Source organism: Calidris pugnax, unplaced genomic scaffold (assembly GCF_001431845.1).
Source record: "Calidris pugnax isolate Ruff unplaced genomic scaffold, ASM143184v1 scaffold8, whole genome shotgun sequence".
Lineage (NCBI taxonomy): Eukaryota > Metazoa > Chordata > Aves > Charadriiformes > Scolopacidae > Calidris > Calidris pugnax.
In genome coordinates this window covers 18,585,903-18,612,503 of record NW_015090830.1, presented here as the reverse complement: position 1 = coordinate 18,612,503, position 26,601 = coordinate 18,585,903, and the positions used below count along the sequence as shown (strand labels likewise).

Sequence of the window (26,601 nt, the reverse complement as noted above, 5' to 3'; positions counted from 1 at the left end):
AAAATCAGAAGAACCAACAGCAACAAAAACGGAAAGAAAAACCCAGGAAAAAAAAAACAACACAAGGCCAAGCAGACAGTGAAGCTACAGCACTGCATAGGGAGCCCAGTCACAGAAAGCAGCTCTGTGCTTCAGAAAGCAGCAGCTCACTTTTCTCACTAATAACTGGGACATCTTTTGTACTGAGAGGGACTCACACCAATGAGCTCTTAGGGCATGTACAGTCAAGAAGATGGTATAGAAAAATGATACTTTTGCATGCATTTAGTAAATCTGTTTAATACAACCACATATTTTATGCTGGAACTAGAGAACGAAGGAGATTATGGATAGAAGTATGACATTCTTTAGAAGCCACGAAGCCATTTTAGCAATAGGATCCCTCTCCAGAGAATTAGTCACATGACAATTTAAGGATATTGCTGTACCATGGAATGAAGTTATGTTTGTAATCTGGTAGTACAAGCTTGTTCTTTGCTGTTTTCCCTTAGGCCACTAGAAATAGTCGAGTCCATCCGTGACCTAGAAATGTTGGGCAAGATCCAATTGGGGCAAAAAGGACAGGATTTATTTCCTGTTCATCTAAACAAGCTGGAGTATGTCCCATACACAAAGATTCCTATTATGTGCACCATGTTAATCATGCCCGATTGAAGGATCTGACTTAAAACGCATGGAGGATCACCACATTTCTTTTCCCTGCTCTTTCCTGCCCCCAAGATACCAGAGGTAATTATTGTTCTCTTCCAAACAATCCTTGTTTTCCATGGTGACTCTTTATAATGGACATCGCTGTATCATTAAAGCCATCTTGGCAAATGGTGTCTAATCAGTGTTGAAATAGCGGGCTTCTCCAGGCAAAGTTAACACCTGGTAGCAGCTAAAAGATTGTCTTTTGGGGACGAATGAGAACAAAACTTGATAGGAAAGATGGGATGGAGCAGCATAAAAACGTTCAACCCCTTCTAAAGCTGTGCAAGAAAGAGGTGATTGCAGAAGGGATGGTTGGAGGTGGATTGGCCGGTGGGTTTGGCAGGACACAGAGCCCCTGCAGCCCCCAGACATGCCCAGGCTTCAAGGAGTGTTTTTTGGTGCCTCGCTCCTTCTGTCACCTCAGAGCCACTCTTCCCTGGGCTGCCCCCAGAGATGGCCTGGGCGCCTTGAACCTTGGACAGGCCCAGAGGGGGCTGACAGAAGACCTTTTGTTCCGAGGATCCCCGTTTCAGGCGGAGAACTCGAGGCGAGCGCCTTTGAAGCGGCACGGGCGGAGTGGCGGGGTGACGGGAAGCCGGGCCACCAGCCCATGGCTCCCGTGCGAGGGGGCTCACCTTCCCTCTGGGCCCGGGGACGCGGGGCCCGCCTCACCCCAAGGCGCCCTCGCCTCACCCCGGCCCGCTCCCCTCAGCGCCGCCGCGCCAACGGCCCCCGCGCGCCGCCGGGGGGGGCGGGGCCGCCGAGGCCCCACCTCCCCCCCGATCGTAGCCAATAGGGAGGGCGCTATGCAAATGAGCGGGGTAGCCTGGCGGCGGGTCCGGCGGCCGGGCGCGGAGATCTTGGCAAATGGTGTCTAATCAGTGTTGAAATAGCGGGCTTCTCCAGGCAAAGTTAACACCTGGTAGCAGCTAAAAGATTGTCTTTTGGGGACGAATGAGAACAAAACTTGATAGGAAAGATGGGATGGAGCAGCATAAAAACGTTCAACCCCTTCTAAAGCTGTGCAAGAAAGAGGTGATTGCAGAAGGGATGGTTGGAGGTGGATTGGCCGGTGGGTTTGGCAGGACACAGAGCCCCTGCAGCCCCCAGACATGCCCAGGCTTCAAGGAGTGTTTTTTGGTGCCTCGCTCCTTCTGTCACCTCAGAGCCACTCTTCCCTGGGCTGCCCCCAGAGATGGCCTGGGCGCCTTGAACCTTGGACAGGCCCAGAGGGGGCTGACAGAAGACCTTTTGTTCCGAGGATCCCCGTTTCAGGCGGAGAACTCGAGGCGAGCGCCTTTGAAGCGGCACGGGCGGAGTGGCGGGGTGACGGGAAGCCGGGCCACCAGCCCATGGCTCCCGTGCGAGGGGGCTCACCTTCCCTCTGGGCCCGGGGACGCGGGGCCCGCCTCACCCCAAGGCGCCCTCGCCTCACCCCGGCCCGCTCCCCTCAGCGCCGCCGCGCCAACGGCCCCCGCGCGCCGCCGGGGGGGGCGGGGCCGCCGAGGCCCCACCTCCCCCCCGATCGTAGCCAATAGGGAGGGCGCTATGCAAATGAGCGGGGTAGCCTGGCGGCGGGTCCGGCGGCCGGGCGCGGAGAGGCGGCGGCGATGCGGCGGTTGGCGGTGTAGGGGGCTCTCCGCGCGTCCCCTCAGCAGCGATCCGCAGCCATGAAGTACAAGGTGAGGCAGCCCTTCCCCGCGGGGGGCTGGGGTAGGGGCGGGCGAGCGGACTCTCACGGGCTTGTCAGCGGGGCTCCCCTCGCTGACGGGACGCGGGGGGAGCGGCCGGGGGCGCTCCCCTCGGCACCCCCACCTTTCCTCAGGGCAAGCGGGGGCGACCGTTGGCCCCGGGGGGAACGGCCAAGCCTCCCTTGGTGCTGTCTCCAGTCGGAGACCCCCAAGGGGGGTACCCGGAGAGGGGTGAGGGGGGCAGCAAGCCGGGGGAGACACCCCCCCCATCTCGGGTGTTTCGGTGGCGGGGAGAAGGGTCTCTCCCCTCCCGGTGCCGGTACCTGGGGGGAGGCGGGTTCCTACGCGGGTGCCCGGTGTCGGTTTGGGACAGGGGGGTCTGTCGCTGCTTTTCTCCCCGCCAGGTAATTCTAATTCACCCGCTTTGCCAGCCCTTCGGGAATGTTTCGTTATCCCAGTGTCGCGTTTCGGGGTGGTCTGCTTGGAGGGTCACAAGGAAATTTAAAAGAATAAATAATACAACCATATATCTTAAAAAAAAAAAAAAAAAAAAAACCTATTCCCCCTCCCTTTCCCATGTTAAATTAAATAAGTGATGTAGCTTATCCTTTTACAAGAGGGTTTTGTTCAGAAGATACAGACGTGAAGGCTTTCATCGTAATATTACTTTAATCGTAATATTACTCTACTTAAGAAACCCCCGGGCAAGGTAACGGAATTGCCCACGAGGCATTAGATTACGGGACAGACATACCGTAATCTTATGTGCTTGGAAAAAAAGGGGGAGGGAAGGAAAAAACTTTTCCTCCCTCTGCCAAAAATAACTTCAGCATCAAAAAAAGAAAAGGTGATCTGGAACCGTCACACATTATGTACTTAATTGGAGACTAACTTGCTTTGGAAATGAAGCCCGTCTTCTTACTGAATTTAGCATCAGGGCTCTTTTCCACCACACTGCCTATAACATTGTATAAGGATTATAAACTTGGGCAGAACGAGATGTGCAAGTGATTCCTGGGTAAACATAAACAGATTTTCATGCTTTTCCATACATCTTGGAGCTCAGCGCAAGCTTTCAGGATCTTCCATGTCCAAACTTTGGGAAAGGTCAGAGTTAAGCTTTTGAAGCTGCTGCCGATTTCTCCATCCTATGGTGGTTAGTAAGAACCAGGAAAAAGAAATTATATAAGATAAATATAGACAAAGATACAGATCAAAATTCTCAATGTCACAGAGTATCTGATAGAGGTTTTGGGGGGTTGAGGCGGTTTTTTTGTGTGTTGGTTTTTTTTTTTTTTAATTGTCTCAGACAGAATTAATCAGTTGACTGATTTGAAGTCCAAGATCAAATTAATCTCCTGTCCCTTTCTACTCCCTTCAGATCAGTTCAGGTAGACTTTATGCCTCCTTAGAGTTGTGACTCTACCACAAAATGTCAGGTACTTGGGGATAGAAGAGCAGCATCACTGTTAGTCCAGATCTTATGAACTGCTTTCCAACTGCCTATCGCAGTGGCAAAGTCATGGTCCTGCATACTTACACAGCTTCCTAACTTAGGGTCACCATCCATCCATACTCTGCTGCAAGGAGATCATGCCTCATATGTAGCCCAGTGGCACTGCAAGAATAGGGACTGATGAGGTGGCTCAAAAGGGGGAACTCTTCCCTGCTCTGTAGTATTTCTTTTGCTGTGTCTGGTTGGAATGAGCATTTTTGTTTGGGTTTGTGATTACGTAATTCTAGACAAAGAAAGAACAAGCCATTAAAAAAAAAAAAAAAAAAAGACTGAGGGCTTTGGCCTCAAAAACCTTTTTGTCAGACTAGGGTGTTTACTTTCCCTGGGAAATGTGAAGTAGTTACTTACACTGTTTACCTAGGACAAACATCCTTAGATCTATTTCTTATAGGTGGAGTAACATATAAAGAAAATACCTGCTTGTTCAGTCTCTGTTTCTTTCTTTCTTTCATTTTTGTATAGGAAAACAAAATTCCTGTAGTTCTTATCACATACACAAAATAAAAGAACAGAGCATGTTCATGGCCTGCATGGGGACATAAAAATGACATCACATTCAAAGGTGACTTATCTTCCAGGTGCAGAGTTGGGTCTGTTTAACTGCTCCAGGTGTTATACTGAGGCCTGTCATTCTTACTTTCATTGTGATAGTCCATAAGGTAACACCTCATTTAACGATTGAGATGCTGGTTATATTTTAATTAGAATATTAACAGTTGGTTAGAACAGGAACTGACTCACGTGTGAGACCCTGAGTACATGTCTCCATCAGTCCTAGCTTCACTTTCAGTGTGACTACACCCAAGGTAATTTCTGACCTAGAAATCCTTTCTGCTACTCAGTCTGCACGTTTTTTGGTCATAAAGGTTTTTACAATTGGACAAGATGATCTTTAAGGTCCCTTCCAACCTAGAAGATTCTGTGATTCTGAGAACTTGTTGCCTCTCTTCTTTCACCTAGATTTCTTTTATTGTTTATCCCACTCTAAACTTTCTTCCAACATAATACTTAAGTCAGAGTCCTCTGAAAGCCAGTGGGGAAAACCCCGGTGGATTTCAGCAAGTTCAGAATTTTACCTTAGACAGAAATTTAGAGACATGTCTATCTTCTGTGCACTCTATGTGATTCAGTGAAGATGTGACTGTTTAAAGCAAAGACAAACTTGACCCCAGGTTAGGTCCCGTTCTACCATTCATGTACTTGTTAAATATTGGAGAACACAAAAGTTACTCTAACAGAGCCATGGGAAATGTTAAGCATAACAAATACTTTTATATTTGTTGTGAGCATTTCTTAGTCCTACTTGTCTGAAAGCGACTTTCAGAAACTAATTCCTGTAGGGTGCAGTTGCACTGTGGCATACCCCAGTCCTTCATGTGATAACAGCAGCAGCATCCTTTTGCCCTAAATCTCCGTGTACCTCAAAACTGCATCCCATCAAGTTCCCACAGGATGCTGTGTCGGTGTTCTGTAGATCTGGAAGGTAGGATCAACCCTTTCCAAAAGCTAACTCAGACTATGATTCCAAGGATCAAGCAGTTACAGCTAAAATGTACTATGTAGAAACAGAAATACCACTAGGCTATTATGATCAGAGAAGAACATGGATAGGGAGAGGATGGATATGTCTGCCCAGCAATTCCAGCATACATATCTCAGGCAGTAGAAGCGTGACAGAAGCAAAAGGGAGAAGACATAACAAGGCTGTTGCAGCTTTTTGGCTGATCGGGAGCAAGACAAAAAAAGCAGGGGAAGGAGAAAGAGGACTTATCTGTTTACTAAAAGATTCAAACTGTTAGTGAAAGAGGAGAGGAAAAGAAAACTACATTCCTTACCTCATTTAAGCCAAAAGGAATGACGTAGATGTAAAGTATGAGGTCTTGATTATCTATTTTTAGACAATTTGTTGGGCAAGGAAGAAACCTAAGTAAATAGGGTTTGAAATGCCTGCCATTTGTGCTAAGGCACAGATCTGTAATATATAGACTTGATTACAATGCCTGCATGCCAAGACAAACAAAATAGTGTCACTAGGAAGAAATACCATATTCCCAACCAGAAATGCTTGTGAAAAGCTGCTTGTAACCCTTGCAATGAAAGACTTTAAGTGTCGGGCCATGTCAAGGGAAAAGAACTGCCTGTAGTCTACTAACTAAATCCTCTCTGTTTTGTTTATTCCTCATACTCCCCTTTGTTTTCCTTTTTTTTTTTTTGAGGGGGGGAGGAGGAGGGGGTACCTCAGCAATCACAGGGTGACAGTCAAACAGTCTACGAGAAACGAGTAGAAGCTGTAGAAACGAGTTCTACAGCTCGTATTTACTTTTAAAAGGCAACACTAGAGGAACAAACCAATGAAGGGAAGAACCATCCAAGTTTGTGCTGTCTCTTTAACCATCATGAATTTGCACTGGAAGTTTTATGGTGGTTCCCTCCTCTGTGTGTGTAGGGAGAGAGGTGGCAGAAATCTTATGAGAGTCAGCAGTAGCACTGGTGAGATGTAGCAGTAGGACTGGCTGCTTCCCAAAGCTTGGAGGGCCGCTGTCATTTTCAGGTTCCCACTATTCCCCACTGTGGCCTCTGTGTGCACCCCCCCAACTTGTGAGCCTCCAATTTTAGGTCAAGTATGTATCTGTATACTTAGAAGTAACTGCCTCGGTACCTCAGGGTATTTGAGAAATTCCCATTATAGAATTTGCCTCCCAAGGCTTGGTAGGGTAGCAAGGTGCTGTTAATTCTGTTTTACAGATGGAGGTGCTGAGGCTTAGGTACGTTACAGGACTTATTTCAGAGGAAGAGGAGCCATCATAAAGCGTTACAGCTAACAGCATGCAGGGTTTTTTGCATGATTTCTAGAATTCTATTGTCTTCTTCTAACATCTGGCTCATAAGTAATGTAGCTGTAAGTCTATTTCATCAAGAAACTGGTAGTCTAATCTCTCTGTCCAATAATTCCTAGTATATGATGGAGAAACAGAACTGCCACATGAACAGTCATATTTATATTTTTGATAATTCCAATTCAATTTGACCGTAGATACTACAAGGGACATTGGATACTGATCTAGGGGTTTTGCTTGTGCTTTTAAGATCCTGCTAGAGGTTGCAGTCACATTAAACTGTTACTTTGCCTTAAGTTACCTTCACCCAGCATTAGTCATTTCAAACAGTGCCAGAACATCAGAAGACCCAATCAGTGGAGGTCCTACCAGATGAGAGAGCAGAGCTGCCTGATAATAAGACTTTATGGAAACATCTTCTGCAAAGGAAAAATCAAAGTATATTTCAGGAGAGTTCGGTAGCCTTCTAAGCCGATAACCACCATTTTGCAGAATACAGGCTAGACTTTAGAGAAGTCTCATGAAACACTACTGTAAACTCATTAAGTGTTGGCCTACAATTAGTAGGACCACGCACACACTCACCTTTGGAATCTTACGATCTCAACCAGAGCAACAAGCAGTGTTGGAAAAGATTAGACTTGCACTGATACCTTATCACTGGACATTGAACTCCTACACGTGGTGGCACAGGAGAAGTTTATATTACTGAACCGCTTGTACTGCATTAAAAATACCAGAGAGTCATTGCAGCAAGGCCAGGTGCATCTAGTGACCTGAGTAAAAGTTTGAATAAGGCAATTCTCCCAAGTCACACACACCTCCATGCACCACTGCTGGAATGGGTGTACTTACTGGCTGCTTTGGCCACCTTTAGAAAAAGTAGGAGACAAGAAATCTATTTGTCTTCTTGCAAAGAGCTTGCACTTGTATGAGCCCTCAGGCAAGCATGAGGTCCTGCACAGCAGCACAGGAGAAGAGGATGTACCATCAGCATATAGAAATAGTATAGAGCCCTGTGTCTCTCTGCATAGTAGAGAAGCACGACTGGAGCTTAGGGCTTCCTTCCTTGTCATCTTGCTATTACCAAAGATGGTGGGGCCATGGACACTTGCATGCAGTAGATGAGCTTAGGTCGCTTAAAGGCCTAGCTAAAGTCACTTTTGTTTTGCTTATTTTCTTTGGACCAGCTTATCACAGACATTTAAGTACTTAAGGCCCATTCATACCAACAGGAGTTAGGAACCTGCTTGTCTCCAAGATCTAGAGTTTAAGTTTCATTCTTAAAGCAACATAAGCACTTAAGAGGAGCATGCACAAGTGTCTGCCTGAGCAGCAGCGATTGTGGAGAACCCTTATCTTCTACTGTTCCCATTTCTGGCTGCCCTTGACGAGTAGCTGAACTTCTTGAGATACTAAAGTCTGTAAAACTCTGTAGGAGCCCACATTCAGTGACATCTGGAATTGTAAATGTGCAAGTCACTTCTGAAGATGCTTCTTTATGTATAGGTGCTCTCTGAGCATCCATGAAAGCAGTGGACATTTACCTGTTGAAAGACACTTTATGCTAGGTCTTCAGTAAGATTGATCAGACAGTCCTCCAGGACTGTACTACCAAAGAATACTTATGGCATGTATTCAACTGTTAAGTCTGAGTAAAGCTGCATTTATAGGTAACTCCTTGCTGCCTGAGAGTGGCTGCAGCTCTCCGTATCAATGAAGCTGATATATATAATGTATTATAGCAGCTAAGAGTACAGCTAAGAGTGAATATTGCTGCCTGTCTGTCACAGGCTGCTCTTGGCAAGTGACCTTTTTCTTTTGCCTTTTGGTCTAGACATTACAGTAGTGGAAACTGTCTTAATTTTAAGGAGTTCATTTTTCCACAGCAGATTTGGACGTAGTTTGCATTTGACAAGAAACAGGACTGCTAAAGCTATAGTTAGCAGTCCTAGAAGCACAAGCGCGTAGCATGACAAAAAAAAAATGTGTATTTTTTTTCTCCATAGGGATGAGGCCCATTCTCGCCTTTCTATTTTTGTGTTTGTTTTAAAAACACTTCATTCACAGTCAGAGTGGATTAGCCTGCTTGGAAAAGGAAGCGTAATAAGAATGGATTTACTCTACAGGAATGCAGTCAGCACGTCAGAAGCCCTTTCTTAAGCAGGCCTCATTCACAGCAAAGTTGAACATTTTAGCAGGACCAATACTGTGGATCATTTGGTGACAAAAATGCTGAAGGTTCCTAGGAGTAGATCTCACTTCCCCGCAATGATTCTCTTTCAATGGAATTTTTTGATCCAAAGGGTTAAGTAGGTAGGGTCATGAATGCCCTTGTCCTATGGACTGTACATACAGTTAAAATGCTTAGGGTAATAAAGCAATTTTTAGTGTTACGGAAGGGCCCAGTTTACAAGCAGATGTCTTCTCTTTTTTTCCTCTCTCCCTGCTTATACTGCTTTATCTTGTTTGCAGCCCAGAAGCTGCACAAACCTATCTCTCACGTAATCAAGAATACAGTTAAAGTTGTAGTTCAATCTGAGACAAAGCACTGTAACTGGTTAACACCCGCCCACCCTCTCCCTTCTCCAGGGGTATGATTCCTTAGAAAATGTCAGCTTGCCAAAAGCCAGTTCGTATGTTGACTTTTGGCCAGTGCCCTGTGGTATGGAGAAGACCCTGACCAAACCTATCAAACCTCATCTGCCAGCCAGGCCCTGCTCCCCTGGAAGTGATTCACAGGCAGCATAACCCCCCCAGCGTGCTGAGGGCTGGCAGGAGCCCCAAAACATGAGTTCCCAAGCTTGCTTTTCATCAATAAGCTGGACTCTCAGGGCATCCCAAGTTGAGGCTGCTGTGTAGTATCCCAGATGGTACCACTAAAGTGAGACAAAAGGGTGACTTTCCCTTCTATGGCAAGTTTTTGGAGACACTTGGGGGAAGAAGAACATGTCCCAGTTCAGCTAAGTTCTAGATTTTAAAAAATATAAATTTAAAAACCCGTACTTTCCAAAGCTGAAAACATCAGACAGAAATAAGTTAGTGACAACACCAAGGTCCTACGTCTACATAGCTGTGGTTTCTTGACAATTGAGTTGTGATTATTTCCCCAGAGCTGCACAGAGAAGGGTTAAATTCAGGAGGAGGTTGTGTTTTTGTTTTTTTTTTTAAGGAAACTTTGTCTGAGAGAAGACTGCTCACAAATGCCAGAAAATGGAAAACTGAGAACTCAAAACACACGTTTCAGGATTCTTTCTTTCCATCCCCTTTTTTTTTTCCTTCTGCTCTGCTCCTTCAATTCTTAAGCATTCAACATCCGATCTCCTTTCATTAAGTTTTTAATTGCTTGCCTGAGGGAAAGAGGTTAGGTTTTCCATCTGCTTTTTTGATTTTGATGTACTGCGGTTTAATCACAGTGAGATCATATTTACTCTAAGGCTATTGTTTGCATGCTTTATTTTTTCCCCCCTGTTGATGTCACAGAAGGCACACAGCCCTCAGAGAGATTTGAAAAGGCCTTTTAAAGCTATGGAACTAGATCACACCCTTCCTTGGGTGGGGGGAAAGGAAACCAGTTACGAGGGTAAAACATACACAGAAAGCTTTGCGAGTTAGGTGTGGTGGAATTTCCCAAAATATTAATAGGTCTTGAAGGTAAGTCAGGGGTTGTGGTTTGTATTCCCAGAAAGAGCAAAGAAAATGGTATTTCAGCAATCCTGTAAAACCCCAGAAACTCAGAGCACAGGAGAATAAGATCAGGGCATGTGATCAGTGGATCCCTGGTCTGCTTCACTGTAAATGTTACTGTCACTAACCATATCTGCCTTCTACGATAGCTCCAGCACAGGGTGGGTGGTCTCACAACACAGAAGCAGTGTCCATTAATCTCAGGGGTGTTCCCCAGGGCTGAGCAAAAGAGCATTACCTCAGATATCCCCTTTTTTTTTTTGCATAGCTATGACCTGTTGCGTCTCACTGCACAGACTCCAAACAGAAGGTTGCTATGTAGTAAAAGGGAGTTGCCACTTAAACTCTCCCTACAAGTTCGCCGAGCACTCAGAGGTTTTGTGTGATTTAAACAGTGTTTGTGACACAATACATTCATCCTTCCTTCACTGCATCAGAAACAGAAAGGGTGAATCAACTCCTTATTTAGCGTCCAACCTCAAATCATGTTTCTATGATTACCTTTGTAACTCCCAGGAAATCAGGGCAGCGCCCCCATACCTCACATCCTCTCTAACTAAACTTAAATAAAACCAGCCAAGCCAAAATACAGAACTCAAGAGACAACAGAATATCATCCACATGAACAGATTAAAGCCTAGCTTACTGTCCTTCTGGCCAATGTAGAGCTATCATTTCATTGCTCTTAATAGACAGCCAGAAAACTTTTTCAACTCATGTCTCCAGTCTGAAGTGTCAGGCACAGCAATAAGCTGATGCACTCACTGCAGAACACAGTGAAGTATTTTATTCACACAGGGCAAAGCTTCAGTTACGATCTCTATCCCTCATTTTGGCATTTTTACCTTTTTTATTTCCCTACCAGCTTTTCTACCTTCCTAATTCTTTTAGGCATTTGGATTCCTTCCCAAGTTGCAGGTTCACCACTGTGCCTCAGTTTCACAAAGCATTTTGCAGACTGCCTACAAAAAACTGGATACACAGATACCTCCTATTTGCTTAAAACGGAACAGCTATACTGAAACAAAGAGTGTCCTCAGGCCAGAGAACCTTCAGTCTCCTACATGATTACACTGCATTTAAATCACAAGTTTGGGTGAACTGATGGACCACATCAGCATCTGGAGCTGGAGTCTGAAATGCTCAAGTCCTAGTAGGTCTGCTCACTGCCTGCCCACCACCCCTGCTCGGTTACTCTAGTGTGCCTGCAAAACTATGGTGAACACATCCACAGCACGACAGCCATAATGCCTACTTTGACTTACCTAAGTGGGAACCAGTAAGGAGGGGACATTGCCATTTTTCTCCTTAATTTCTGTGTAACTGTTCACACTACAGAAGTAAAACCCATCCAGAACAAACTCTGAAATTCAGGCCAGACAGAAGGGCTGGGACAGCTTGGTGGAACACTGAAATAAGACACTTGCCTCTCTCCCCTGCAGACCGAGGTTTTCCACATCACAACCTCCAGGCAGCTTGGTGTACTTTAGCATGACTGACAGCCCCTGTTCCAGAGAGGCATGGGACTAGACCGCAAGGATACTAAGCATGGATGAAGATATGTCCTCCTTAAGGCTTTGCTCAGGCTGTTAACATCATGGCTCATTTTCTCATTAGCTGTAAAATCAGCCTTCCAGATCTGTGAATGGAAAACTGCCTTAATTTCCATCCAGCAGGATTTGCAATTATTTGAGCTAGCAACACTTGGCCAGAAAAAAAAATAAAGTAGTACAGCATGCTCTTTTGTACACGTTGTGGTGGTACTTCCTGCCCTCCTCTATGTAGCTATAGATAAAAATAAGTACTTGCACATAGCTTATTGCTGGCAATTAGCTACTACAGGTCTGCACACATGTGGGGGCTGTTGCAGCGAAGGAGCAAGGTGCTGTTTTGCAGTCTGTTCCCCCTGTCAGGGCCTACAGGGATATGTCTAAGAATGTGCCAGTGCAGCTTTGTGTGGACTAAATACTGCCTTTGCTGTCCACGCTGCCTTCTTCCAGGTTTGAGGAGACCAGCAACAGACTTTTTCCAAGGCTGCATGTCTTACTCTGTGACCTCTGTCCATTTGTATTAAGTAGCCTTCGTGGAAAGTTGCTTATTACAAATAGACCTGTTACCTACTGTGCAGCAATAGTTTCTTTCCTTGCAAAGACAGCACCAAAATTCTTTAAGGGGCAGTGACAGTGAGAAATAGAAAAGGAGATGGGAGCTAAAAAGCACCAATGTTACACTGTCCAATGACTCTTGAGCTGAAGAAGCCCTTCCATCAGAAAGTAAATCAGAGCCTGAACTTCCCTCTCTTCCACTAGTACTGTTTGTAGTCAAACTAAAAATACAACTCAAGTCTTCACTGGATTTTCAGGTCAGTTCTTCAGTCTCATAGGCAAATCATTACTATTAGACCTATTACAACCACGGGCATACATAAATGCTTAAGCTTACTTTGTAACGGCAGTGATTCATTTTAAAGAAACCTAAAGCAGAAAAAAAAAAGCGTAAGGAAAACCAAAAGGAGAATCTTTATGAAGAATGTTGTGTGATGGATAATTAAAAGAAATCCAGCCAAAGTGAAGCTAGTGGTTTGTACATAGACACTCCTTTGGGGTGTCTCCCCCCCCACCTTTCCTTCCTTTGTTCCTTTCTTCCTTCCTTCCCCTGAGCTAAAGTTAGAAGGGAAGCCATTTTGCATTTCAAGAAACCGTTCGTCCAGTAATAGAAAGAAGGGGTCCCACCCTTTTTCAGTCTAAGGGCAGAGGCAATTTCCCAGGGTTTGTTTTCACGTAAACTTTATGCATAGGAAGCAATATTTAAAAACAAGGCAATGCAGAACAAAACAAGAAGCCTGGCCAGCCAAGCACAGAGCAGGGATCAGCATCCACAAGGCTGCGTGCTGGGGAACATCCTCATATTGCACCTCTGAGGGAAGAGACTGAAATTCTTCGAGCTTATGGTTGGTTGAACCTTTTCCTCGAGCGTTCATTCATCTCAGAGCTGGCTGAGGAGTCCCATGGGCAGCGCTGCCCCAGGAGCTTGGCACCGCGACACTCAGCCCTTAAAGAGTGCATTGTATTTAATCTCGTAGCGTGTCATTTATTATTCCTGTGTTTGCTTCCATGGCTGTGGGCACCTCACACTCTCTTGTTACCCGTGTCACTGGATGTGTTTACTCTAACAGAAAGAGTAGATGTTTCCACCACTCTCTTTAACTCTTGCCTCTTCTGCCACTCAGCCTCATCAACAAACAGCCTTTTCATCCTCCAAACCACAAATTACAGAATTCTATCAGTTCCCTTAGCTTAAAGGAGAAGCTGCTGCCTGAGCATTCACATGCCATTCAAGGATTCATGCACACACACCAGCCGAGTCTTTAATTTCTAGGACCATGGCCTCTTCACAGTGGGTAACCCCAGTAGGCTGATGGGTGCCCCTTTTGAGTCCTTACACACTCACACTCTGGGGTGCATTTCCTCCTTCTTTAGGCCTTGAGCCTAGGTTTCCTACAGCAGAGCCTTGGGAGTCAGATTTTATAAAAATAATTAATGTCATTGGGCTAGGTGCCTCTGGAAGGGGAGGGACCTCAAACAAAGAAATGCCTGGGCAACTATACCCTTGCGATTTATACACCCACCCCTCACGTGCTGTTCACATGTCTTATGCAATGGTGGGTTTTAGTCTGGGGGCTTCTAACATCTTATTAGATTCTTTTTTCTGTGTCCAGCCAGGCAGGGCACTGACTGCTCTTATCTTGTTGACTTGCAGTCTCTGCTGACAGTAGCCTCCTTCTGGTTTACTCTTCTTGTGCACCTGTGCTCACTGGCAGAACATAGGGAACTGAAAGATCCCAGACTTAGGGAAAACGCTACAGAAACATCAGTGTATTATCAACATTTTTCTTATACTAAAATACTAAACACAGCACTGTACCAGCTGCTAGGAAAATTACATAGAAAATTAAGTCTGTTGCAACCTAAAGGCTTCACCAAATCTAGCTACTGATGCTAAGTAAAGCTAAGCAAAAAGCATAAATCACTTATCTAAGCTAGAGTTATAATATGGTGTAAGTTTTAATTACTTAAACAACTAATATATCTCAACAGCTGCAGGGAAGGTCAACCAAAACAGATCATGTTTTTCAAAGTATTTTCATGCATCTTTATTTAGCTGCAGGCTTGTTAACTGTCATTTGCAGTTGGTTAAGGAGAGAGGAGACACCTTTACCTGTTCTGTAACAGACCTCATTTATAGCCTGTAATCCCTTCAGCGTCTGAGAAGACAAATAGTTTACAGAGTCTTAACTTTTTTTGCCTTAGCTTGTCCAAGTGGAACAGCTGACAGCTTTCAGGGCAACATCTTTTGCTTTTAGTCAGGTTTTACTAGGACGTGCATCCTGGACACAAAAGAGAGAAAAATCTAAGGTGTGCAGAGAATATGAATTACTCCTTTCCAGGGTTTATCTAATAGACTTGCAGCTGGCGTTAATGAAAAATTCAGATCGAATTTTCAAATACCAGTTCACTTTACCCTGAGAGAGCTTGAAAGCTTTATTTTTTGTCTCAACCAACATAGAAAGGTTGGACCGTGGGCACTGTAATCTGCATTTAATCTAGAGGGTATCCATTTCAGTTTTAGTTTTTCTAGAGAGTTTCTGACACAAGGCATCAGTGAAGTCTGCTGAGCCTTTTCCTGCAGCATGTTCCAGCTGAAATCCCCAGGCGGCAGTCATTAGGGTCAGGCTCCCTTTCTCTTTGACCTGCTGATGACTGGGGTAGTACTTTATTTAACAGGAGACTGAAAAACTTCCTTTTTTAAGTGTGATTTTTACAGAAGATGCTTTCTACTGCACTCAAGAGTCCAAGGTTAAGAGGAATTTAAGCTTCTTGAGAACAAATGGGGTTTTTTGTTTAGCCTGTACAGAGTGTTAACACAGTGGGGACCTGACCCGGCTTCAACTTCCAAACGTCCCAGTGTTACTAGCAAGGCTAGAGGATACAAAAGCTGAACTCAATCCTTCCAGTCAACGATTAGTTGTGGAGAAACACTTATTAACTGAACGACTGCCAATTTGTTTAGGAAATAGACAAGGGGGTTTTTTAGCATTCAGAGATAGAAAAAGGTCACTGCTGTATCCATGCCTTCTCATATAAGATGTTAGTGCTTCTTTGGTGCCTGTTTCAGACAGATGAGTGACAGAACCATGCCTCCAAGAGCAAGTCCAATTAATTCCCAGCAACCCTCCCCAGCTGATGAGACCAATGAGAGTGAGTGTTGAGAGACTTGAGCTATGATGCCCGCAGTATCCAAAAGCTATTGGAATTTGTGAAATTGATCGAGATAAAGCCCAGAAGTGTTGGGGGATGTCTTTGACCAGGAGTTCTTTCTGTGTGGGGAAAAAGTAAAGACTACCATTTTGATCAAAAGCAGGTTAGAGGTACCTCTGTGGTTTTCAAAAGTTTTCCTGATGACCTTCTGTGGTGATAGTTTCATTTTTCTCAAGACTGACTCAGCTGACTAGTGAAAGCAACGTGACACTGTTCTTGAAGCTCATATTAAGAAATCTGGTGAAGGAAGAATGAAGTCAGAGAAATAATCAGGATGCAGAAGGTTTGCTTAGCAGGAACAGTGTCTATGTTGCTAGCAACAAGCAACAGGGTTAGTGTTTTCTGGTCCCAGTGCTTATTTGGAGGAATATTTTGCTTGCTTCACTGTTCCATCAGTGAGTGATGCTGGTGGCATGGCTCTGGGCTATTTATAAGACCTAGGGGAAATTGCTGCGAAACAAGTGGCAACCAATTAGTGTAATTCACATGCTAGTGCCTGAGTTAACACTGACAATGAGAATCTGAAGCTATTTGCAGCAAAGAAGTTCTTGAAGCACATCCAGATAACATGCTGCACGCCAGGTGGTGAGAAGGTCACTGGGACAGAGATAATGAGCAACTGGAAAAAAAAAAAAAAAATCACATGGGAACTTTTATCTGCTCTAATTCTACTACCATTCCAGCTTTGTTCTGAGAAATGCTTTGCTGTAGAAGCTAATCAGATTTTTCAAATACCTTTGGTCATCAAGTACAGAAGAATAAGCATTTGTCATGATTAACCTGCTTGTTTTGTGCCCTCCCCCCCCCCCCCCCCATCTTCCCCCTTCTTTAAACAACATCATCTGCAAAAGTCTCCTTTAAATAGTCAGTTGCACGGGCTGAGGTATCAGGTTCATAGATTTTGACTGTGAAAGACTCATTAGAAAGAAATGTAGAAAGGTAAGAGATTAATTTGAATATTCAGGCTAAACAGCATCTTTTCTTTTCAGAGCTCCTTGGGCTCAGCTGAGCAGCCAGGTCAACATGGCAAGAACATAGATGTAGTGCTTATGAAGAGACCACTGTTTTTGACCATACTAAAGAATAGTTTCACAGTTCTGCCAAGGTCTGGACAGGATTGTTCCCTGCTTTGTCCCTATTAGGATTTCTTAATATTGTTGGCTGATGAGGTGGATAGACTTACATCAGAGAGAATGATGGGCCCTAGTGCTGCTTTTTACATGGGAGTTTGAAATGTCAGTCCTGCTTTTCCAAACCGAAGCATCATTAGTGAGGTCAGTATAAATTAAGCTGATGAAAATGAAAGCAAGCATTTCTCATACATTTGAAAACTGATTCCCTATTCAGAGAAGAGAAAACTGATCTCATACACCCTGTTTTGTTGGTGGTAGTGGTTTTGAGGAAACGGGGAGGAAGCTTTTTACCTATTAAGCTAGTGCTGTGTTGTGCTGCGTCACCAAGGAAGTTTACAGATAGATTGAGAAGGCAGAGCTACATACCAACGTGAAGATCGTAGTGAAAAAAAATGGGACATTTTGTCAATTTATATTTTAAGCCAGTGTTTCTCACCAGGTAGTCTACAGATCCCTGCCTTTAAGAAGCCTGCAGGTGGCAGCTAAGAAAAGCCAGCCCTCTGTCTTCACACTAAAGGGATCTGCACCTCTACTGGAAAGTCTCTGGGGACACTGCAGATGTAAAAGTGTTTGGAAGCAACTGCCCTGGATTATGTCCCTGAGAGCCTTGTTCAAGTTTTATTTTAAATATCAGCTAGCTAGCTGTAGCAGCACACAGGGCACATTAAGAGGGACACCAACATCAAAAGATTAAGGTACAAGTCCCCAGTCACAGAAAGAGCATCTCAGTGCCAAGAATAGAAGTCTCCTGACCTTGTCCAGATGAGCAGATCCTATGAAGAGCTTCTCTCTGACCTAGTATTACTAGAAAAGTTCTCGCTAGCATTGCTGCTAATGCATAAGCCCTCATTTCTCCAAACAGAGGAATCCTGTGCTGCATTATTTCCTATGTTATTTTAATTTCCTGCACGCTTCTTTTTAAAATTCAGTTCTTCTCTCCATCTAGAATGTGCTTGAAGTTTTAGAGGAATTCTAGCTTGATTGTTCATTTGTTTTTCTTGCCCTTCTTTCTCCACAGAATCTTATGGCAAGAGCCCTGTATGATAATGTCCCTGAATGTGCAGAAGAGTTGGCCTTCCGCAAAGGAGACATTCTGACGGTGATAGAACAGAATACTGAAGGTTTTGAAGGATGGTGGCTCTGCTCCTTACATGGCCGGCAAGGCATCGTTCCAGGCAACCGTGTGAAACTCCTGATAGGTCCAGTGGTACAGGACAGTCCTCCTGGCCAAGATATGTCCAATTCAGGATTGATGCATCAGTCCTTCAACCAGCAAAAGATCTACCAAGTGCCAAGCTCACATGCCTCAGCACGAGACCCTGTCTACCAAGTGCCACCTTCCCACCTGAATCAGGGAATTTACCAAATACCCACTGGTCACGGTCTAGTGGGACAAGATGTTTACCAGGTGCCACCCTCCATGCAGAGAGGCATTGATGGTTCAGCTTTGAGTAACAAGGTGCGTGCCTTTGCTTTCATGTCATAGCTCACAGGCAGGTCACTTGTGTTGACGGCCAATAATGCGTAGTGATAGCCTGTGGACTATATATATACACACATATACACTTCCTGTATCTTAACTATATAAAGTTACTGCTGTAACTTTACTGCTGTGGGAGGAAAAGAAAGGTCTGGTTCTTAACAACTTGCTTAATTCAGAACTGAGATACAGCTGCTAAAGGTGCAGGGAAGTATGTGATCTCGTGTCCTTACAGGCTCCCCAGGGAGGCTGAAGCACATCTGGCCTATGGCAGTCTTGCATTATATGCTGAAAAGAGAGCTGCTGTGGTAAGATTAACTCTCCCACAAATTAATGAACAGTTACATCATCTGCCCAAGTAATTTTTGTTTAATTAAAAATCATGTACTGCCTTGCAGCAGAAGTCCCATTGGGTCTGAACTACAAAGAGAAAGCAATGATTAATGAGACAAGGGCCATACTTGGAAGAGTGAGGGAACAAGATGATGATGATAATGACGGATGTTTTGATACCAAACCTAAAGTTTATAAGAGTGCAGTTGATGTTTATCTGCAGCTAAATTTCTTGATTGAAGGTAGGAGCTGCAAGAGCTCCATGGTGCAGCCATTGTTGCAGCAGCTGAGAGCTTCCAAAGCTCCAGTGAGAGGCATTGCATTATGCGGATCCCCCATATTCCTACTGTCCCTCTCAGGCTCTCCCCATCTCCTGTTACTCCCTTATTTTACTTTCACAGGGTACCTGCCAGCTACCCTGGTGGCACACAGTGCCTTGGTGGCTGAAAAGAGTTAGGGAAGGTACCTGAAGTAGGAAGGAAATTATCCTGGCCTTCCAGACCCCTTATTGCAGGGCCAAAACCAAGTTCCTACAATCACTCCATTTCCAGCTCAACAGCTCCAGCTATTAGCATCCACCTTATCTTTAGAGTTTGGAGCATAGTATTTATATCCAAGTTATGTGAGTAGATGATGTTTCTGTCAGGAAGTTCCTGACTCTTTTAAACTTTCATCTCCTAATTTAGATTGGCAAGACAGTCTGTTTCAGGCTTTTTTCCTGCCTCACCCCCAACTCAGTCTTTTTTATATCAGGCTTTGGAAGTCATCTTCTAATGCTTTTATTTCCTTGTTATAATTTCCTTTTCCTTCATAAGAATAAGTGGATTTTTTTTACCTACTGAGCAATAGATCTGTGAAATCATTCCAAGTCAAGTTATAAAGAGGTTGGTTTGCTCAGCTTTTCCACAATTATGCTTTGTAGGGTGTGCAGGATGATAAAATGAGAAAATTGCACATGCTGCACAGGTAGAGATAGGATCTTTGTTGGAGCAATTATGTGGGTTTTGTTGAGAACTCTCATCTTTTTACTCCTTTTCTCCTTTCCCTATACTCTACATAGAGTGAACTTTTCAGGGGCAGTACAGTTTACCTTTCCACAGTAGCATTTAGATACCCTCCAAGGCACTTAGTGAACACCTGATAAATAGCCTATTGATGTGACAGCACAGAGGAGATCACATTTTAGTGTGTGTCTGCATGAAACATTACAGCACCACGCAGAGATGCCTCAGCTAGCTGGCTTGGGCCACAGGAGATGCACCACAGGAGATGCACCACACTGCAGAGCTGCACTCAAGGCTGTTGGAAAGCCCAAGATCCTAGGTCAGAATAAATGCTATGTACTTTAACTGTAGGATCTGACCTGCCTAAATGACCATTAGCATAATTTACTTAGCATAATGTGTGTGTTTGTGCTCTGTGCACTGTAAGCCTGAAAGGAGGAAAAATTCTCCAGTAGTTTGCAAAGTCTCTTCTCCCTCCCCACACCCTCTCCAGCTCCACCGAAAGTAAAAGGACATTCTGCATAAACCTGGTCGCTATAAGGATTGTGTTAAAACTCTAGTTACACTGAAAAAATTAAAACAAAGATTTCAGTTAAGCGCAAGCTTATTGATGAGATGCAAAAACCAGGAGGCATCCATTTTCTCTAAGTTTCTGCCTAGAAATTTTTCAGCAAGTTTGATTATGCATTTTTCTGAATTCAAGAAATCTCAATTCAATTCTTTAGAAAATTAAGGCCATTTATTAGGCTGACTTATAACTTGTTTCACTTAATTCCTTGCAACCTACAGAAGGTCAGCTATGCTGCATAAGAACAGTGGCTATGCTGCCAACTGTAGAATAAACTAAACATGTACATTTATTAAGCATTTTACCCTCAGCAAAGTAGCTACCGACTTTCTCAGCACTAACCAATTCTTATTGCTTAGGACAGAATCGCTTTAATCCTGACTTGACATTTATTTAGCATAAAAGCCCTGAGACTCAGTATTCACTGTGTATTAGTGGCTGGCTTGCTGGATGGCAAACCTCATGGCACTGTCCTGCTTTGATCAAAGGCAGACATGTCTCTGGTCCCTTGGAATTGCCCAGTTCTATCCTAAAAAGAGCCCAACGGGATTGAAACAGTGACAGACAAGAGTGTACTGTAGGGTTATTAGTAACAGAAGAGTCTGAGGTAAAACTACTCCCTTCTTTATCATCCTAACCTTGCCAAAACTGATTTTTACCGCTACAGCTGCCACTATCTGCTAATGCCTTTGGGAAAGAAAAACATAATTAAGGAGAGAACTGCTGAAGTGCTTCCCCTTTGAGGAAACTGTCCTCCAAATCCTCCTCCCTCCTCGTTTAGGGATCAGTGAAAACAGTCCTTAGTATTAAGGAAAGCTGGAAATCTTGAAGATTTGATTTTGGGAATCTTTGCTTTGACTTCCAAAACTATGAATCTCTTTTCTCAGATATGTGACACCTGCCCCAATGGCTTAATTCACCACTCTGCCCTCTTACCGCAGCCAAAACGGCTGGTTAGCAAGCTGGGCATTTTGGCAGTTTTGAGGACATTGGAGCATTTTGCTGTGCATTTGTCCTATACGTAAGCCTTCTCCCTTCCCATAGCAGTAGCTAGAGAAGACCATGTCCTCTAGACACCATTCTAAGCAGGACCAGCAGCAGTTGTTATCCTATCCGTTTCTATCCTATTCATTTGCCTGTTTTCTCTGTGCAAACGTGTGGTTTGGCCGCCGTACAGCTTTTACAGGCGAAGCTGAGGGACTGCTGTCAGGCAGGAATTGTCTAGCCTCAAGCAACTGTAAATCATCAGCGGGCACGTTACAAAGCTGTGCTGAGGTAACGCATCTCATTAGCCAGAAAGGCAAAGCAAGTCAAAAAGGAGTCCTGAGGCAGGTAATTATAATGATGAATTCATTCTGGCCAAGCTAGTTGCTGACAACAGAGGTGTATCGCCTCCTATCAGATAAAAATAGCACCTTCTAAAACTCACCATACAAGTGACAGAGATAATGAGGGATGGTTTAAAATAAACCTTGATTAATCCCAAGCTTACTGTGCTGCAAGTTTAGTCACAAAAACCTAAGGTGAAGAATGTCCAAGGAACATAAAGATACAAAAGCTGCATCTTTATTTATTCCTTCTTTCGTGCTCTGCCTTCAAATTTACTCTTTTGCTGCAACCAGCAAAGAGAAGGAACCTTCAGACAAATCTTACATTCAAGAAACCTGGGTTTTATCCTTGCCACGGACTTCTGCATACTCTTGTGGTGTTTTTGCACCTCAGCAATCTCATCTGCAAAATATGTGGGGTAATGATGAAGGAACTCATTCTGCTTTGAGAACATCCTTTGGGAAAGGTGCTGTCAAAGCACAAAGTCTCCTTTGCATCTGTGATTAATCATCAGTTCACACATGAGCTTTAAGCTAGGGAGAGCTACATGAAAAAAAGAAGTCACCACTGTAATTTAAACACTCTTTTTCTGGTTCAGTGTTTCCTATAACTGGTTTGTTTTGCTGTCCCTGCCATACTGAAAACAGCATTAGCCAAAAAATATAAGGGAAACACTTCCGTGTTGGAAAACAGTTCTGACAAATTCCGAAAGCTTTCAGGAGAATTTTTGATCAAGGAAAGTCAGCACAAAGCAGAACATGAGGCTGATGTGCCACAGCTGTTGGACCAGGGAAGAGGCTGTACTGCAGGGGTTATTACCAGCCCTGAACTACTCCTCCCACAGGGCATGGACTAACTCAGGCAAACAGAGATTAATGCCAACTTGGAACACACCAGGTTTTTTGTTTGCTGGTCTGTTTGAACTAGAACTTTACAGTTCAAGAAACACTCAGGGTTATCCACCTTTTAAAACTGGATAAAGCAGAACAGGGGAGGAACTCACATTCACACCCAAACATCCCTGGCCTATTCCCAAGTATAAACATGCCCTTGACAGATCAAGGATTCCACACCCTGCCATCCTGCAACCTCCACCTTTTTCAAGAGTTCACTGCCTCCAGCAGGAGATTTAAGGTAGACCATGGCTAAGGGAACCAACCTCATTCCCTGGTCTTTATTTATGTTAAAGTCAGGTTAGTTGAATCCATGAGAAAGTCCACGAGAAGCACCACCCTGACAGTTCTGGCACAGACTTCAGCAGCAGAAGCCAGTTAGCCACGTTAATGACGTTTTTCCTTCCAATTAAACAAGTGCTGTCTTAGCTGGGAGGAAACAAATGGTCACACTTGTTCCAGAAGTAAGCCTGTCTTTACATTATCGATGTCAAAATAGGCAAGAAAAAAAGATAAGGTATGAAGAGATGTTAACATTAAGCATAGAAAGTTGTGTGGCAGATATATTTTGTCATCAGAACAGGAGCATATCTTGCATTTTGTAGTTTGTTGGCAAAATGTATTTACATTCCAAGACAGAATAATGTCCCCATTTACCCTCAAGTCTGAAATACTGTGGCTTCCTGTGATATGGTTTACTTAAATGACCCAAACAGTCGTCTTACAGTCCCTCTTTCCTTTTGCTTTCACATTACAAATTCTACTTCGGGGATTTATATCCCTCCTAACAAAATATTGCTTCACTGTTAAAAGTGCTGAACACACAGCAAATTCGCTGAGTGCAGCAGGAATGGTAACAAATACCTCAACACTCAGTGCTCTGTTTCACAAAGTGCACTCTAAAGGATGAAATTCTCCCAAATTAAATGCGAACTCAATGGTAAAACCAGCACACAGCCTTCTCCTCAGACTCGAGAGTTTCACTTGTAACTTTCCATGTGACATTAAAAGGAGAAAAGCCATTTTACTGAACAAAAGCCTGTGCAGTTAATCTATCCTCAGCGGTCTCCATGAAAACCACCCACTCAAGAAACCCTCATCCACAAGTCAGAGTAAGCAGTAGTTCGTCACTGATGTGATTTGAAGAAAAGCCTTTTAAGAAAAAAAACCTGCATTTTATGAGGCTGAGCAAACTTATGAGCTCAACACTACTCCCTGTTTCTCCCTAAGTGCAGGGCTCTTTTTAATCAGTTCTATTTGTAGATCAGAAGCGTGCATTTTTACCCTGTAATATCAGAAAAAAGGCCAGTCCTGCAGTCTCATCCAAAAACTGAGATCCTCAGGGACACAAATCTGCCTACACAGGCACAAGTGCAGGATCAAACCTTAGCTAAAAATAGAATAATAATAAAAAGAGAAATGCAAGCCTATGGGCTCTTTCTCAGTGGTTAGAAGCCTAACTAGATCTTTGGTTACATCTATCTAATAACACAGTAACCAAACACTAAGTTTGGATAATCTAGATTTCCCTGTAAGTATGAAAACTCAAGCACAGCAGTGGAGCATTCTACCAAATCGCGAGTGGAAAACTGATTATTCAAAGAGTGAATCTCATCATAAGGAGGAAGTATGGTTTCTGGAGATAGGAAATAGATGAAGAGGGGTTGCTGACAGTCAGAAATCATAGTTCTATTGAAATCTAAAAGCTTTGCAGATATTCAGTGATTTTTGTAGATGTTTTGTTTTAGAGGAAGAGTAATTAACATCAGCATATCAGCATTCTACATGTCTAGCATGAAACATTTCCATTTTTCTTTCTTAAATGGCAGTGGTAATATTGCATCAGTTTGGGTTTTTTTTTTTTTAAATAATTAAGCTTTCTCCTCCTCCCAAAATAGTAGAAAGGAATCAAAGTGAAATTAACATAGTTAAGTTCTTAGGAGACAGAAACCTTCCATAAGGCAGTCCATCCCTAATCCTTAAAAGGCACTAACGTATTTCCATTGGGTCTTACCATCATAACTTTTTTATATGGACAATCAAGTCTGACTGAGGTCTGGTGTAATTATCATACAGGTGCAACAGACAATTAAGGATGGAGTTTATATTTGTTTAAAAAGTGTCTATACCTTCCATAAACATGCCAAAGCAAGCTGTGCTAATCTAACCACCAGTTAATAGAGCACTTGTCTGTACAGCTGCCTTGAGAAGCCCAGACAGAAATGGAGCCAGAATATAGCCTGAGCCAGAGAACTTCTATGAATCAAATTAAATTGAGCTTCTTCCTAATGGAAGGTTTCTTTGCCTGCTTATCTCAGAGCAATATAGTTCCCAGCCCAAATGATTTAGGGGCACTTTCATCCATGTGTACTTCCGAGAGCACTCTAGGGGAATTGAAACCCTTGAGGCAGTGCTTCATCTCAACTATTTTTTTGCCAACTGGGAAATGCCAGTTCACCAAAACTGAAACTAGTGACCAGGGAAGGATCTGTTCTGAGAAATGTTTTAAAGGAAGAAAGAAAATATTTTAAGGGAAACAAGAAGTCATGGAAATACCCTACTTCAACAATTCCCAAATGAAGCTGCTTTCCACCCCCTAACTTACCATCTAGAAATTCAATACAGGGGGGAAGAAATAACTGAAGTAAGATGAAGCTCCTCAAAAGAATTAAGATCAGTTGTTTGAACTGAACCAAACTGGTTCAGTTTGGTTGTAAGCCTTTAGGATTTCATGGCATTCATAACAGTAAGACTGCTCTCTGCCCTACCTGTCCCAGCACCTCATCTTCTCATGCCTTTTTTTTTGTTGTTTTGTTTTCATTTTCTCTCCTCCTCCAGACCTTCCCTAAATTTATGCTTCTGTCATTGAGACAAGACAGTAGTATTACCAGCACAGAAAATACATGCATGTTTGCCAACTGGTTCTTCATGTGGCAGCTTTTAAAATGAGAAGACTAGGCAGACTGGGATGGCCAAAGCAAAATGCTGCTTTAAATATTTGTCATGGGCAAGATACCAAAACGCTGAGGCGCTGAGTTTCGCCACACGCTTTTCATTAATCAAACCTCCAGCTCAAATTTAATCACAGTTTTGCAGAGAATGCTTTACCAGATAAACCTATTTCTTCACTAGAAGAGCTTATCAGACAATAATTTGGGGATTTTGTTTCTCCGTAAGATCCATCCACGGACATCTATTTCAGAGTGCATGCCTCTTCTATCACCAGTACTGTAACACGTCAGCTCATTAGTCCTTTTGGCCAACACATGCAGAAACAGTGATGTCACTGTCTATCTAAAAATGAATAATTGTCCTGTCTAAAAATGAGTAATTGTCACGGGGATGGCAGTGGTAAAACTCCTAGCAAGAGTATTGGACGTTCCCAGAAGTGTTGATTTGACTTTTTTTAATCACATTTTGTAAGCTAGAATGACTCCACCAGAAGCTAGGAAATACCCTGTCCCAGTCAGCCTTGCAGTTCAAGGCCAGCCAGCACCAAGCAGAAATGTTGCTCGTAACACAACTGGCAGAAAGCCCTAGAGCTGATGGGAGTGAGAGCAGGATCAGGTCACGAAAGCATTCATACAGGAAAGAAAGAAAAGAGAAAAAAAAGCGCAGTAAAATCTTGTCAGTGACAAAATTGTTGAGCTTTTTTGTGCTTTGTACTGCTCATTCAGTAAGGTCTGCAGAGAGTTAGGCCTTTGTATCTGCATTTAGCTTGTGATCGTGAACACCAGCAGCAAGCAAAAAATTCAACACTGTAATCCAAAGCTACAGCTGATGCAAGTCAGCACCATTCCACTACACTTACTTAATACAGCCCTGTCATTTTATGCTAATTGGAGCTTAGGTCATTTACGTAGCTCCATAGAATATTAAAAAAAAAAAATAGTAGTTGTTTGGAAATGTAATCCAAAGCTACAGCTGATGCAAGTCAGCACCATTCCACTACACTTACTTAATACAGCCCTGTCATTTTATGCTAATTGGAGCTTAGGTCATTTACGTAACTCCATAGAATATTAAAAAAAAATAGTAATTGTTTGGAAAGACAATAAACCTGCACTTTAGATTTAGGAAAAATACAAAACTGAACAACAGTGTAATGAACCTTCTTTT

The 26,601-nt window shown here is 43.5% G+C and overlaps 1 protein-coding gene across 2 annotated transcripts in view; it reads left to right on the top strand.

Annotated features, from left to right (window-relative positions):
* NEDD9 (neural precursor cell expressed, developmentally down-regulated 9) overlaps positions 1-26,601 on the top strand; it is a 105,642-nt gene that overhangs the window by 62,391 nt on the left and 16,650 nt on the right. Inside the window, exons 1-2 of one of the 2 annotated variants that reach the window (XM_014941053.1) lie at positions 2,298-2,375; positions 17,894-18,334. In XM_014941053.1, the coding sequence (XP_014796539.1) occupies positions 2,364-2,375; positions 17,894-18,334 (453 nt within the window). In that variant the 5' untranslated portion in view covers positions 2,298-2,363. Of the gene's footprint in view, positions 1-2,297; positions 2,376-17,893; positions 18,335-26,601 lie in introns of those variants that run through there. The other variant, XM_014941054.1, reaches the window with a different exon arrangement.